Here is a 16,025-nt window from a genome sequence, read left to right on the forward strand (position 1 = left end):
TTAAAAATGGGTATCTTAACATGAAAGAAAAAATTTATAGGCTAAGGTCAACTTGACTTTAATAATTCAGAAAAATTCTTTAAATTTAATGAAATTGTCTTTAAATTTGTTGTCTTTTTGCATCTTGACTACAAAGCAAAAAATCGTTCAAATATAGGACATGTTTTTCAAAACTTTATTTTAAAGAAGTTTTTTACTTCAAACATAGCATAATTTCTACTGGAAGTCGAGTCCTAATTTGGAAAATAAAGTTGCCGTTAACTCGTTTTTAAATGACTTTGATAGCATATGAAGAAAAAAGCTGAGAAAGCAAAAAATTAAAATTTGCTTCCTAGAAGCAAGTACACAAAACCTAAATTTAAAAGAGAATTGTGTCTTAAAGTATCCTTACTTGTATTCTCCGCTTCTTTGGCTCGGAATCAATACCAAATTTTTTAAAGTAAAGACAAAATCTTTGGAACCGCGTATGCTTTTTTTCAGTGTAAATTCCAAGAAAACTTTAAATCAAATTAGCATTTTTGATTTAACCCTCTAATGCCCCAATTTTTTTTCAGCTGATTAAATATTCAATGTTAACGACACAAAAGCAATAAAACTAATCAAGAAAAATTTAAACGGTAAAATTCAGTATATGTTGCAAAGGCTCTTGAACAGGTTCAACTAAGTTTTCTTTTTATTTTATTCATTTTTTGTTGTCTTAAGGTGTGTTTTACTAAAAGCTTCCTTAATTAATGAAGCACGCCTAAAGGCGGGATTGGGCATTAGAGGGTTAAAGTTTTCTTGTAATTTACAAAACATATTTTACTTTGAAGCGTAAAAATAAATCTTTACGCATTTTTATCCTAAATCTAAAGTTTATATATTTCAGATAATTTAAGGAGGCTTTCTTTAAATCAAAATTGTGTTTCTTTACTTTAAAGAAAATTTGCCTTAGTTCAAAGACATACGATTTTAACGGAGGGACGCAAATTTCCAAAATTTGTGTCCTATATTTAATGAAAAAAATTTTTGAAGCAAAGGTTATACACTTTATTTTAATTAAAATTTCATTATTTTGAAGAAATTTGTCCTTAAGATTTTATAAATTGCGTTTCCAAAATTTAGGTTGCGTAACCTTTAATATCATGTAAATATTTTTTTCAGTGTATATTTAAAACTAGTTATCTTCCTACTAACGATTTTAGTGAAGCCTCATCTTTGGCTCGGAATCAATATCAAAATTATTAAGGGAAGGTCAACATATTTTAATCCAAGTAAACTTTGTCTATACTAACATCACCGTTCGAAAGTTAGAGTAATTTCAACAAACGGACGGATATCGTTAGATCGAATCACAAATTATCCGCTACCAAAAATATATACTTTATGAAATCGGAAGCCAATATTTCTATCCATTACTAACGGTATGACAAAATTAACATCCCCCCAATTAAAGGTAGATTGTAATCAAATAAATAAGGACTAAAATCGGTCGAAAGCGACTATATTGTGGCATCATCTAAACCTTTTTAATATGCACACAATTATCTTTAAGTGGTTTTAGTACAATAAAGAATTATTGCAACAAAGGTAATTTTTTGAATAAAATATCGTCCAAAATGGTAAACTGCCATACTAACATATATTTCAAAATTTCTATGAAGCATAATTGATGTCCTCTTGAATTGATGCTGGCTTATCTATGTAACAAACTTTCTTTAAGTAGCCTTAAGGAGAATTTTAATGGTGTTATGTCACTTATTCTTGGCGGTCATTGAATTTGTCCAATAATATAATCATTGTTTATTGATTTTTCCATGGTTCAAATTCAGTTAGTCTGAAATAAAGAAATGTTAAATAAATCTTAGAAAAAAAATGAATTTTAAATATGGTTCACATTCAATAACTTAGAATGCAACCATCCATTACATTCATCAATTTAAAGAAACATGTAATATTTTAGTGCTGTTCGGTATACAACTTTTTGCTTTAATTTGATTGGATTTCCATGCCAAGACTTTAGCAAGGATTCCAAATATTACATTTACCAAGAATATATATTAGACCACACCATAACAACACAACGAAATGAGACAAGTCATAAAATCTAACCCACGCACAATTAGTTAGACCAGGTAGCTTCTTGACTATTTATTTCCAACAAAAGCTAACTAAATAGATACGTGTTTTTTTCACAAAAATCCCTATAGTAATGGAATTCTATTCTATACTGGTGTGAATAATAAAATATGATTAGTTTACTCTAAGCGACTTAATTTAGGTTCATATTTATGATTCCAACAAATATGCTCACTCATAGAATATGATGAAAGGTTTTTCTATTTCTTCAAGACTCTATTCAAAATAAAAGAAACACACATTTAACATTTATGAAACCCAAATCCTTTCAAGAGAATACTAAATTGATTGTACAAAGCTTCCAAAACTAACTAAAGAAAATTATCATAACAACAGAAACTACCAATTTTGAATGGCGTCTTCAAAATTCACTCTACTATATTCTGGGGAAAAATCGTTTGCTTGTTGATGGATTTGTAGAAATATAAAATTACAGCATCGTCCTAAACTACTCATTACATTTTCTAAGCCGAAGTGATAAATGGGGCTTGTCATACACTGAAAAAAATATTTACGAGATTAGGCAACCTCAATTTTAGGATGCGCAATTTACACACTATTAAGGACAAATTTCTTTAACATAATGGAATTTTAATTAAAAGCAAGTTTATAATCTTTGCTTCAAAAATTTTTTTCATTAAATTTAGGACACCCATTTTGGAAATTTGCGTCCCTTCGTTAAAGTTGCATGTCTTTAAACTAAGTAAAATTTTCGTTAAAGTAAAGAAACACATTTTTGATTTAAAAAAATCGTCCTTAAATTAATTGAAATATTGAATCTTTAGATAAAAACGCTTCAAATATAAGCTAAGACTTATTTGGAGGATTTAACATAGAATTAAGAAAATATTTTTTACTTCAAAGTATCCATCATAATTTGGATTTTTAAACTGACATTTGTTTGTACGTGAATAGCTTTATTAATATACCGGGAAAATATAATGAAAATTCGATAAATTAGATCTGTATCCTAATTTTTATTTTATAGATCCTAGATTTAAAGCCAGATGGGTCGTAAAAAATTTCCTTTGTTTAAAGAACCTGTATCTTTGGTTCGGAATCAATACCAAAATCCTTAAAGGAAAGTCAAAATTTTTGGATCCAAATAAACTTTTTTTGAGTGTAGGACGATGCCCACCATTTCAACAGCCGTTGCTTTGAATTTGCGTGACTTTTTAAGATGTGATCCGAATTCAGTATTCTAAGTGTGAATTAAACATTTTTTGATATTTTTCCAAATAAATAATTTGTATAATTTTGTATGATTTTTAATACGTACTGACACTTGTCTGGAACGTTTGACATCAAATATTTTTAAAATTTCGACATTTTTCCAGAGGGGGTTTACCACTTTTTTCGACAAAATTATAATAATTTTTACCAGAGTAGAAGTGAATAACTCTGTTTTTAAAGTATTTGAAAAAAAAAAGTAAAACGTATTACTTAAAAAAGGCGAGTTATACAAAATTGAATCAAAAGAACCTTCTGGTAGTCAAAAAAAAAACTTTCAATTTTTTTTTGCTGGGTACTTATAACCGATTAAAAAGTCGAGAAGTCTCAATGTAAAACCTTAATTTTTCAATAATCGAAAATGTCGACTTAAAAAAAATCCAAATCTCAAATAGGCCGAAAACCGGCTTTTGTTTGTTTTTGCCAAATTTGTCTTAATGGCTTACAACGTTAAGGTGGCCCACTGGATTCATTACAAGGGAACTTCTGCTGAAAAAGCTTTTTGGTGTTTGATCGAAACTGGGTTTGAACCAGAATGGCTCAATAAAGTGAGACTTCTTCTAAATAAATTACCTTTTGTTGCAAATAAATGATTCTAGTTTTATAAAGGGTGATTTGTTAAGAGCTTGATAACTTTTTTTAAAAAAAAAACGCATAAAATTTGCAAAATCTCATCGGTTCTTTATTTGAAACGTTAGATTGGTCCATGACATTTACTTTTTGAAGATAATTTCATTTAAATGTTGACCGCGGCTGCGTCTTAGGTGGTCCATTCGGAAAGTCCAATTTTGGGCAACTTTTTCGAGCATTTCGGCCGGAATAGCCCGAATTTCTTCGGAAATGTTGTCTTCCAAAGCTGGAATAGTTGCTGGCTTATTTCTGTAGACTTTAGACTTGACGTAGCCCCACAAAAAATAGTCTAAAGGCGTCAAATCGCATGATCTTGGTGGCCAACTTACCGGTCCATTTCTTGAGATGAATTGTTCTCCGAAGTTTTCCCTCAAAATGGCCATAGAATCGCGAGCTGTGTGGCATGTAGCGCCATCTTGTTGAAACCACATGTCAACCAAGTTCAGTTCTTCCATTTTTGGCAACAAAAAGTTTGTTAGCATCGAACGATAGCGATCGCCATTCACCGTAACGTTGCGTCCAACAGCATCTTTGAAAAAATACGGTCCAATGATTCCACCAGCGTACAAACCACACCAAACAGTGCATTTTTCGGGATGCATGGGCAGTTCTTGAACGGCTTCTGGTTGCTCTTCACTCCAAATGCGGCAATTTTGCTTATTTACGTAGCCATTCAACCAGAAATGAGCCTCATCGCTGAACAAAATTTGTCGATAAAAAAGCGGATTTTCTGCCAACTTTTCTAGGGCCCATTCACTGAAAATTCGACGTTGTGGCAGATCGTAAGTCTATTCATGATGAAATGTCAAAGCATACTGAGCATCTTTCTCTTTGACACCATGTCTGAAATCCCACGTGATCTGTCAAATACTAATGCATGAAAATCCTAACCTCAAAAGAATCACCCTTTACTATTGATGCTTGTGACAATTTTTTGAAAATCGGTCAAAATTGGTCGCCGGCAATAATAATAGTCATACTGATTAAGAAACTAAGGCCAAAAAATTCAAAAAATTATTTCTAAACTTATTGTTAATAATTTTATTAAACTCATCCCCAGCATAGTGTACAGGATTTCTTATATAGTGTAGGGTATTCAATATATGCCTGGTTAATCCTCCTAGAAATTTATTCATGTCTCCTCTTCTTAACTCCGTATACCAATTTTCATAGCAAAATTTCCCATCCTAGAGCTCAAAGCAAAAGCCAAACGAATTGCCTTCTTTTCTGTCTTAAATGGTTTTTTGTTCAATGTTTTGTTAACACTTTTTCTTTTGTTCAACTTTGCAAAAAAAAAAACAGCACAAAACTACTTGGAAATATTGTAGGTATGTTTGTATAGCTGTTTTGTAAATCCACTGACTGAAGACAACACTTCTACTAGCAGACAAGTCTCAACAATGTCTGAAAGACGCATGCGTGACATGAATACAAAATGACAGCTGTTTCCACCTTTTTTACTTTAGCTTCTGATCGTTCAGAATAAACGGACAAACGAAGTTCATTTTTCTACAAAACCTCAAAGGTCTCAAAATTCAAACCCACAACAGAAACACGCATTGTAGGCACTACAATCGTCAAGGGTCTAGGGTAATACTTGGCAAATTTTTGTGTGTTCTTTTTTTAGCTTGATCATGAAATGAATGAAATCCGTTCAGAGAAATTCTTAAACAAACCCTGAGCAGCAAAAAAGGAATTGCAAAAAAAAAGGAACAGTTCCACTTCATCTGAATGCATAACGAAATGAAATATCTATGCATACATTTAATTTTAATTTTAGAATTTTTAATTTCAATTCTTTTTTTTTTTTTCTTAACATTTACGATTACATATAAGAAATTGTTTGTGGTTTTTGTTCGATGACTTTTTTTTGGGGAATTTCTTTTTAATTTTTTTCTCTTTTTTTCATTTCCATGACGACAGGTGACCGACACCAATGACAATCCACCGGCATTTGATGTACCCGTTTATTCATTTGATATACCAGAGAACGCCCCACGTGGTTATCAAGTTGGCATCATAACAGCCACAGATCCAGATTTGGGCAATAATGCTGTGGTTACTTACACTGTCATCTCGGAATGGGCCAATGATGTTTTCAGTTTGAATCCTCAAACGGGCGTTTTGACGTTGACAGCCCGTTTGGATTATGAAGAGGTGAGTACAAAAACAATATTTATGAATTCCAACCGCAACCACCACCTATTCTTTATTTTGTAAAACGTAATTATAAACTTTATGAAAACACCAGCAAAAAGTTACTGATTCCCACTAGTGCTTTTATGAAAATCTTATAAACTTCTCGTAAATTGTGGTTTTTATTGTAAGAGAATAAGCATATATACAATATTTATTACTTGTGTTTCTTTTATTCAAAAATCACAAAACCATTATATTAATATTAAACCTGAATATGGATACTGATATTAAAATAATTTAATGAAATTATAAATTAATTTATTAATTCGAAATTTATTACTCACACTCAAAAAAAGTGAACTCTCTATTTCACTAAAGCCAATTTAACTTTATTTCAGTTCATGGAATTATTATGTTTGGAGAAAGTTTCCTTTACTCTAATAATTTTTTGTGTACGTTAGTTAAATTAACTAAAACAAAGGAAAAACTATACTCAAATGAAGCATAAAGATTATCTAAAGTCGTGTCTTCCACAAAATAGTTCAGAATTTCTTTAAAATTGTAAATTTTACCAAAAGTGCGTCCATCATGAACTTCGTATGTCACTAAACTTCGTATGTCTTGCAATTTTTAACTCCAAGTTTTTCCTTCAAACTACAAAATTTTCTCTAACAAGTGAAAGAACTTAGTTATGTCTAAAAAATTTTCTTGAATTTGTCGAAAAATATTTACTTATTTTTATGACATCGGCGTGATGCCAACGTTTGTAATACTGTTTAGTTAAAATTTTCTACAAATATTCAAAATTTTCTAAAATTAACCGAAAGATTTCTTCCTGGTGGGTTCACTGTTTTTTCAGTGCAGGTATTTTTTCCACAAAATCTCTCTTTCTACATATACCATGTAACAATGGCACTAAGTTCGATCGATTTGAAGATCCTATAATCTTAAGAAAATCTCGTTCCAGTTTAAACAAATTAGATCAATTTTGTTTTTAATTAGTAAGAAACAAAAACTAAAATCGGGCGATTCTCATTTGCTTACCTATTTGTGGGCACAATTGTGAAATTGGTGTTTATGGTGAAACAGTAGTCGGATATAAACCGTATCGATTACTACAATTAATAGTCTGCCAGAACACTATTTTCTAAATTTCACTACTCAAGATATTGGACTTCAGTTGGAATTTGAGACCAATCTATATGGAAGCTATATCAAAACAGTGAGAATGCCGAAAAAATTGGTAAAAACTACTATATACCCTATACATTACACATCGGAACATTGGTTAACACGCTCATCTTACATGCAAAGGATCGCGGATTCAGTCCCAGCTTCCATCGAATACCAAACGTTTTTAATAGCGGGTTTACGACCTCATAAAATGCTGACATTTCACGCACATAATAGGGACCATCTTTTGTACACCACTTTAGGCACTAAAAAAATATACCGTTAATTATGTGTAAATCAGTCAGTCTATCTCGCCATTGGGCTTTCTCCATATTTTTTAATTTTATTATAATTAAACTATTACTCGCGTATATGATCCGTTTTATCCTTAAAAATCTGTAAGAATTATATATTTATTTTTATTTATTTATATTTGTATACTCTGACAATAGTTCGTGTCTTAAGTCTTTTGTTTTTAAGTCAATCATTACAACCAATATCTCTCACTCTTTTCATATATTTCCAATTTATTAAAAATTTATTAATTTTATTTCATAATTTCTTCTAACCCCATTTTAGATACAACATTATATTCTCGTAGTACAAGCCCAAGACAATGGTCAACCTAGTCTGTCGAATGCCTTGACCGTATACTGTAACGTTGTGGATCTTAACGATAATCCACCAGTATTTGATCCCATAAGCTATTCCATGGAGATTTATGAGAATGTTTCAATTGGAACACCTGTTGTGACGGTGATGGCCACAGATATTGATTCAGGTATGTATTATATGGCAATACGTCTCATACCAGCAGTATGTAAGTGAAGAGATAAATGGATAGGCGAAAGTGGGGAGTGGACCACAAAATGGCTTGTCCTTTTTTTCTTGGTTCTGGTCATATAGATTTTTGCTACAAACACTATTTTGTTTGTTTTTTGTTTCCTTGTTTATATAAGCTAGTATTTGCTGTTATTCGAGTGATGCCTTCTTTTATTTATGAGCTATCAATATTTTGAGTACTTATTGTCTTTACAATGTTTCGCTTCGACCAAAACAAAATCGTTAAATCTTAGCGTTTGATGTATACCGTCTGCCTAGAAATAGTGGAGAAAACTCCAAAAAATTTATGTTTTTCGGTAAAGTGAAATTTTCGATATGCAAACTTGTTAGCATAAGATTCAATGTACATTTCGAATTTCTAATGAGATAGTAAAAGTTTTGAAATTTCTATTTTCTTGCTGATTGCAAATCAATCTTCAGTTTTTTTTATCTGTGTCACCTTAGTGGAATTTGAAGACAATTTAAGGAAATTAGTTTATAACATATTTAGGCTTGAACTGCTTGAACAGTGTTCTGTTTGTCATAGAATTAGTGAGTACCGAAGGCAATAGCAAAACAAAAAGTACAGTACGATAACAATCAAGAGATCATCTTCGTACTAAGGCATCCCAGAAGAAGAGAAAAAGAAGAATGCCATCAAGAGAGATTTGATACCATATTACTGTCGAATAGGGGGTGTATAGCAAGGGCATGCTTTCGCGATATACTGATCTTGTAATTCTGATTTGTCAAGATCGATTGGAACAAAGTTTCGTAATACATCGATGAGATAAATAAAATAAAAACGGATGATGATATCAGTGCGCCAAATAAGTCAAATGTGGGATTAAAGTTATTGCCTATCCCTCTTTAAATCGACCACTATAACAAATCATTTGTAATTCCTCGAAATATTCAACGCCTTATGTTATACTAAGTGTATACATATATTAAAGTTATTTCCGATCCCTCTTTAAATCGACCACTATAACACATCATTTGTAATTCCTCGAAATATTCAACGCCTTATACTAAATGTATACATATAATCTTTATCAGATAGGAATTTTAAAAAGGATATCCATCTGTCTATTCTTATAAAGCTTCGGCTTTCAATAATAAAGCTTCCGTGCTTAAATTGAGACAAGATGTAGTTTTATACCAATCACAAAATTTGCCTTCTTGAGTATTCATTTCTCCTGAAATAAGTTTTTAGTTTTAAGATTTAACCAGACCAAACATTCGTCCACATAGTTGTTTTTAAACATGGATCAAGGGTTTTAGAACCGTTATTTACGCGACAATATTTCAATTTAGTACCTGTAGTAAATTGGCTCTTTCCATGACTCACATGCAAAGCTACAAAGCAAACAAAAGAGATTACGAGTATAGGTGGAAAGTACTTTTTCTTTGTGTGTATCACATCTTCTAATTTTCTTTCTATTAATTTAGTTTTAATTAAAATGTTTACATTCTATTATTAATGTACAATTGCAGATTACATTAGTGAAAACCCAAAAATAATAACAATTAATTGGATATGAAGAAGTAGAACTTACTTAATTAGATAAAACAATAGAAGTTTTCTTTTGTTGTTAAAGTTGTTTCTTTTAGGCCCCACCAATTTCGTTGCGGATAAACTAGGCATAAATAAACTTTAACAAAAAAGAAAACTTCCTTGGTCCAAAATTTGGTTTCCTCTTTTTCTGTGCATGCTTGCTAGTTACTCAACTGTTTTTGAATCAATTTAAGGTGTGTTCTTCTCCAACGATAATGTGTTAATACTTTTCCCTCTTAGTAACCACATAATAAATCCAAAAGAACATTTACCCCAAATAAAAAAAATTTAACCGAATGACCGACTAAAATAATTCCTTCTATCCCAAAGGCAATGGAAAGATAGTACAAATAAAAAACAGCAAGACTTGGCTTTCAATAAAACAGAAAATAACCAAAAAAAAAAACGATTACCATTCATATGGTTTGGTTTTACGATATTTTAATAACAAAAAAACAAAGCTTAGGAAATTTGATTTTCAAAGAAGTAACTAACAATCATGATGGCAATAATGATGTAGTATAGAGAAGTAAATAAAGTTTGCACGTTTCGAAAGTGGGCTGGGATACAGGATGTAAAGGCAGGCATCATTATAAAATCTTCACGATTTATAGCTGACACCTTTCTTGTACCTCATCAATGCAGTAAACTAAGCTTAACGAAGAATTTTCTTCTTTCAGCCATATTCTAATTTTAGCCTGAAGACAGGAGTTATAGTAAATTTGTTTAGTTTTATTGCCAATGGTAAATGTTAAATTTGTTTGGTAGCAAAAAAAAAAAAAACAAAAACATAATAAAAATTTGTACATTTATATTTCATTTCTTTATACACACAAAAAAATAATTTTTTCCCCCGAATCGAAGTTTTTGACAAATGAAGTATCTTCTTCTTGTTAAATTTGTCTTCTTAAAGGCATAGAAGTCTTAAGAACTTTGCTTGGCCTTAATGAAAATTCATTAACAACAAAAGAAAGCTCCATTGGGTTACAAAAATATTTTAATTCGTCAATATATTGTTAATTTGTTTTACTAACACTGAATTTTCTGCATATTGTCAAAAAGACATTTTTATCAAACCCACTTAAAATTTTCTGAAGACATTAGCTAAAGCATAGGTCAATCTCACGATCATAGCAAAGACCGATATTTGCATGTCAAGTTGAATAATTTGCTTCCTTTTATTACATTAAAGAGAATTAGCATACAGGTAATATAAAGAAAATGTTAAAAAAAATTCATCTTAACCATAAAAAACTCTTAGAAAAGTCCTATTTATTTTAATATGCTTTGCCCCTATGCAAATTGCTGACCAAACTTGTTGCAACTTATCATCCATAAGGAATCTTCGATTTCGAACCAAGCGATAAATAAATTTTTATTCCTCGAGCAATACAAAAACAAAAAATAAACTAAAAATACCCATATAACATATTCTCTTCTTTAAACGCAATAGCCTGCAGTAGTAATCGATTGGTTAGACTAGACGACCATAGCTCAAGAAGCTACAAACAAGTTTAGAGTTTAAATATGATTTTCTCTTTTGGTATATAAGCTTAATGGCACAGCAATTTATCATAATCTTAAACAATAAACAACAATTGACTACTGATGATTTTTCTTCCTCTCTTCCATTTTCGCAGCAATTTACCAATATTATATTTTTTCACAAAAGAGGCAAACTAACTAAAGATAAGAATATGATCAATACAAAGGAAAGTTGAGAAAGGTTACTTGGCAAAAGTCAATATAGATATGAAAGAGAAGCTTCTTTAATACCCTACCATGTGCAGAAAAAATGTTTTACAAGCACTATAATGCAAGAATCATATCTACCTGTATAATCTATATAGAGTTAGATATATACATATGTATAGTAGATATAGCTCATATGTGTGTATGTATGTTATGGGTTCAATCAATGACGCATTTTTCATTACTGCTTAGAATCTCCTCCCACCAATCTCTTAATAATTTTTCTCCAAAACTCAGCCAGTCTGAGTTGTTGAGTCAGATTTTTAGATCCTCTTTACTCAGAAAAAAGTGGATCATTTAGGGCACTAAAGCTAATTTAACTCCAGTTTTTTGTGCCAAAAATGTAATTTTGTCAGTTATATCAATTTACAACATCACATATGCAAATATTTCTTATGTGAATATTATGAAGTATATTATATAGTCGTTTTCACTTGGCATTTGACTTTCTCCGTTTTTTCTTATTACTTGATTAAAAATATGAAATGTGTGGGTTACCAAATTATCCACTGGGTTCAAATCCAAGAGATAGGAATCTTATTGTTAAAGTTCTATTTTTATGTGTGCCAAATACCAAATATTGAATTATTATATTGGCATATTTGACTTAGAGGAAACCCAGTCATAACACTAATCATCATTATCGCAAACAAAATCTAACCATCTATGCACATAAAACCACAAATTCTAATAGGATTGAGAAAACCATGGCTTATACTATACATGTAAGAGTACACCCATATAAATGTTAGGCTATTTTATTGATCGTGGTAGATTTACAAAGTTTGCCATTTTACATAGTTCTCGTTCGACCTATATTTATTTTTAACTCCTATCAATACACGCCAAGAAATATGATGAATTAAAAACACGATTAGAGTTATTTGAAGTAAATTTGGATTGTATTTGTATACATTTTATTATTAATTGGCTATAAAGAGTTTTTATTTATTTATATATAGATGCAGTTGTTTCTGTGTATTTATTCACATCTTTGTTTTTTTTTTTTTTTTTAATTTCTAATAGTTTTTTTGTTAGTTTATTCGATTTATTATAATATTTTTTTTTTATCCTTATTTTATTCCACTAGAATATTCCGAAATGATATGTTTCTTAAACCTTTTATTGTTAGTGTATAAAATTAAGCTTACAGTTTACCCTGTTTCTTGTATGTGTAATTAATGTTGCTTTTTTCTCTTTATCTTTTTTGTTTACTCTCTCTCCCAACTAGGTGATAACGGTCGTATTGAGTATACAATTACATCGGGCGATGATAATAATGATTTTGAAATATTTTCAAACGGTACCATACGTACCAAACGTATTCTGGACCGTGAAACAAAAAGTTCATACAATTTAATTGTAACCGCAAAAGATTGTGCCAAAGAATTTCCTATGATGTACGATGATCAATTTGCCGATGATGAGAATGATGAAGATGATAATGGTGGTGGTGGTGGTGGTGGTAATGACGATGATGATGTCACATCAAATGATGACTATGATGGAGGAGCACAACATCACTATCACCGATTAAGACAACAAACTCTTCCCTACCAACATCATACACAACGCATACAACATCCGTCATTACCTTACAATTTGCCACGTCAGCGTCGCCAATATTTACAATACCAACATCAACAACAATTGCTGCAACATCAACAGCAAATTGCCGGTTTAGGATCAGAGCCTCAACAACGTTTATCATCCACAGTACATGTGAGTATTTAGTTTTTCTTGTATTTCTGTTGCCTAAAACGATTAGATGAGTATTTTTTATAAGGCCACGTGTCGTCATTGATCGTTTGGGTTGGGCCTGATTATATTTATGTTATGAGTAACCTAAATATAATAATCAAATTAAAAAGAAAAACTTGAAAAATATAAGATTTTAAGGGCGTTTGTTGAACATTTTCCAATATTTATATTCCTAGAATATATGAATTACTGCATTTTACTCTTGGTGAACACAAGGGGTAATTTAAATTGACCTGCCGACATGCAACTTCACACGTCATTATTTCACACATTCATTTAAGTATGCATATGTGTTGTTAGACCAAAAGCAATATAAATTTAATTAGTTTCTATTTATCATGTTAGTAAATGGACATTGTAATAAAGGAACGTATATACATTTGGCCATAGAAGAAAAAAATTCAAAAAAAATGGTTTAAGCCATTAGTGGCAAGACTAGCATTTTTTTGGTAATATTTCTCATTGATTGCGAAAAAGTCTTCTATTGGATTTAAGGTAGTTCAAATGACAAATCTTGGAAATATGTCTTCATGCGAAGACAGATTCTGTGATGTAATTTACCTTGTGTTAGGAAAAAAAATTAATTTTCCAACATTAATTTTATAAATTGTGGGTAATAAAATTAAATTTGTATAGTGTCCTAAATAAATGAAACAAAGAAGTTGAGAAAAACATTTGAAGTATAGTGGAACGCACAAATAATTTGCATGGTTCGCATGAAGTGCTTGTAGAAATGTTTGAAACAAAAGACTTAAGACCCATACTCGCAAACGACTTAATAGTTTACGTAGTTGTCCCACCAACCACTGACGGTAAAACAGATTTCAAATCATAATGTTTCGATCTTCGGGCTAGAATCGCCAACAAATCGGTTTCCAAAAAGAAATCAATTGGATTGAAGATTTAAGCAATGCACAAGGTAATTGCAAAAATAATAAGTGTAGTTTTTTGTTTGTTGTTTTATTTAAAAGCTATATAGAAACATATGAAATGTTTTTATCATTTATCGCCCAAAGTTTAAGCTCTAAGAAGAAGCCAGAAATAAAATTGATGGCATATACATGATGTGACGATAGCACGTGGGCGAAATTCCATTAACAGGCCTCGATTTATTAAGAAAAGGGCGAAAATTGTCTACAAGTTAATCCAGAGCTACGAGAATGGTCTATTTGATCAAGCGATACTTGATGGGCGATTACCCCCTCATTTGACTGATGCTTTTGGCCAACTAGTATTACACCCTCCACCATAGGATGTGGGGTATATTAATTTTGTCATTCCGTTTGTAACACATCGAAATATTGCTCTAAGACGCCATAAAGTATATATATTCTGGGTCGTGGTGAAATTCTGAGTCGTTCTAAGCATGTCCGTCCGTCCGTCCGTTCGTCCGTCTGTTGAAATCACGCTAACTTCCGAACGAAACAAGCTATCGACTTCAAACTTGGCACAAGTAGTTGTTATTGATGTAGGTCGGATGGTATTTGCAAATGGACCATATCGATCCACTTTTACTTATAGCCCCCATATAAACGGACCCCCAGATTTGGCTTGCGGATCCTCTAAGAGAAGTAAATTTCATCCGATCCGGTTGAAATTTGGTACGTGGTGTTAGTATATGGTCTCTAACAACCATGCTAAAATTGGTCCATATCGGTCCTTAATTATATATAGCCCCCATATAAACCGATCCCCAGATTTGACCCCCGGAGCCTCTTAGAGGAGCAAAATTCATACGATCCGGCTGAAATTTGGTACGTGGTGTTAGTATATGGTCTCTAGCAACCATGCTAAAATTGGTCCATATCGATCCATAATTATATATAACCCGCATATAAATCGATCCCCAGATTTGTCCTCCGGAGCCTCTTGGAGGAGCAAAATTCATCCGATCCGGTTGAAATTTGGAACGTGGTGTTAGTATATGGTATCTAACAAACACGCACGAATTGGTCCATATCGGTCCATAATTATATATAGCCCCATATAAACCATTACCCAAATTTGATCTCCGCAGCCTCTTGGAGAAGCAAAATTCATCCGATCCGGTTGAAATTTGCAACGTGGTGTTAGTATAAGGCCGCTAATAACCATACCAAAATTGGTCCATATCGGTCTATAGTTATATATAGCCGATCCCCAATCACACAAAAATTTGTCCATAATCTACCAAAATGTTATTTCTATAGAAAATTTTGTCAAAATTTTATTTCTATAGAAAATGTCAAAATTTTAGTTCTATAGAAACTTTAAGCTTAATTATATACGTATTTAATCGGCCTTTTTTAGTTTAATATATACCACGTATGGACCATATAGTACGGTGTTAGGTAGTTTTAAGATACCTTGCCATCGGCAAGTGTTACCGCAACCCAAGTAATTCGATTGTGGATGACAGTCTTCAGTGGAGGGTACATACGCTTCGGCCTGGCCGAACTTACGGCCGTATATACTTGTTTTTATTTAAGTTTGGAATCAGAAAGCTATCTCAAGGGACAAAATTATGAGTATACAGTTGCAGAAATGGACTAATTGCACTGCAAGATAGTCATTTCCTTTTTCGGAGAACATTTGACGGATTCAGACCACGGTTTTGGACTTTTGCTTGATCTTCAGTTCACCAATGTGGTGTCACAATGGACTGAATAGTCTAAGTGAGCCTGATACATCGGGCTGCCTCCTAACCTAACCTAAACTTGATCTCCAGTTTAGACTGACATGAAGCAAAGCAGAAAATCTCTTGATTTGCGTTCTAATATTACCAAACACTGCTTTGAAATTGCCACTCGCGGTTTTAATTAGACAAGGTACCAGCTATATTTGATGGGCGTTTGAACTTGAA

The 16,025-nt window shown here is 31.8% G+C and overlaps 1 protein-coding gene across 1 annotated transcript in view; it reads left to right on the forward strand.

Moving 5' to 3' along the window:
* The window catches only part of ft (cadherin-related tumor suppressor fat), a 516,929-nt gene that overhangs the window by 441,024 nt on the left and 59,880 nt on the right, over positions 1 to 16,025 (forward strand). Inside the window, exons 3-5 of the mRNA XM_075296804.1 lie at positions 5,902 to 6,135; positions 7,870 to 8,071; positions 12,654 to 13,144. Coding sequence (XP_075152919.1) covers positions 5,902 to 6,135; positions 7,870 to 8,071; positions 12,654 to 13,144 — 927 coding nt within the window. The remainder of the gene's footprint in view (positions 1 to 5,901; positions 6,136 to 7,869; positions 8,072 to 12,653; positions 13,145 to 16,025) is intronic.

The sequence above is a fragment of the Haematobia irritans genome, chromosome 2 (genome assembly GCF_050003625.1).
Source record: "Haematobia irritans isolate KBUSLIRL chromosome 2, ASM5000362v1, whole genome shotgun sequence".
NCBI classification, from domain to species: domain Eukaryota; kingdom Metazoa; phylum Arthropoda; class Insecta; order Diptera; family Muscidae; genus Haematobia; species Haematobia irritans.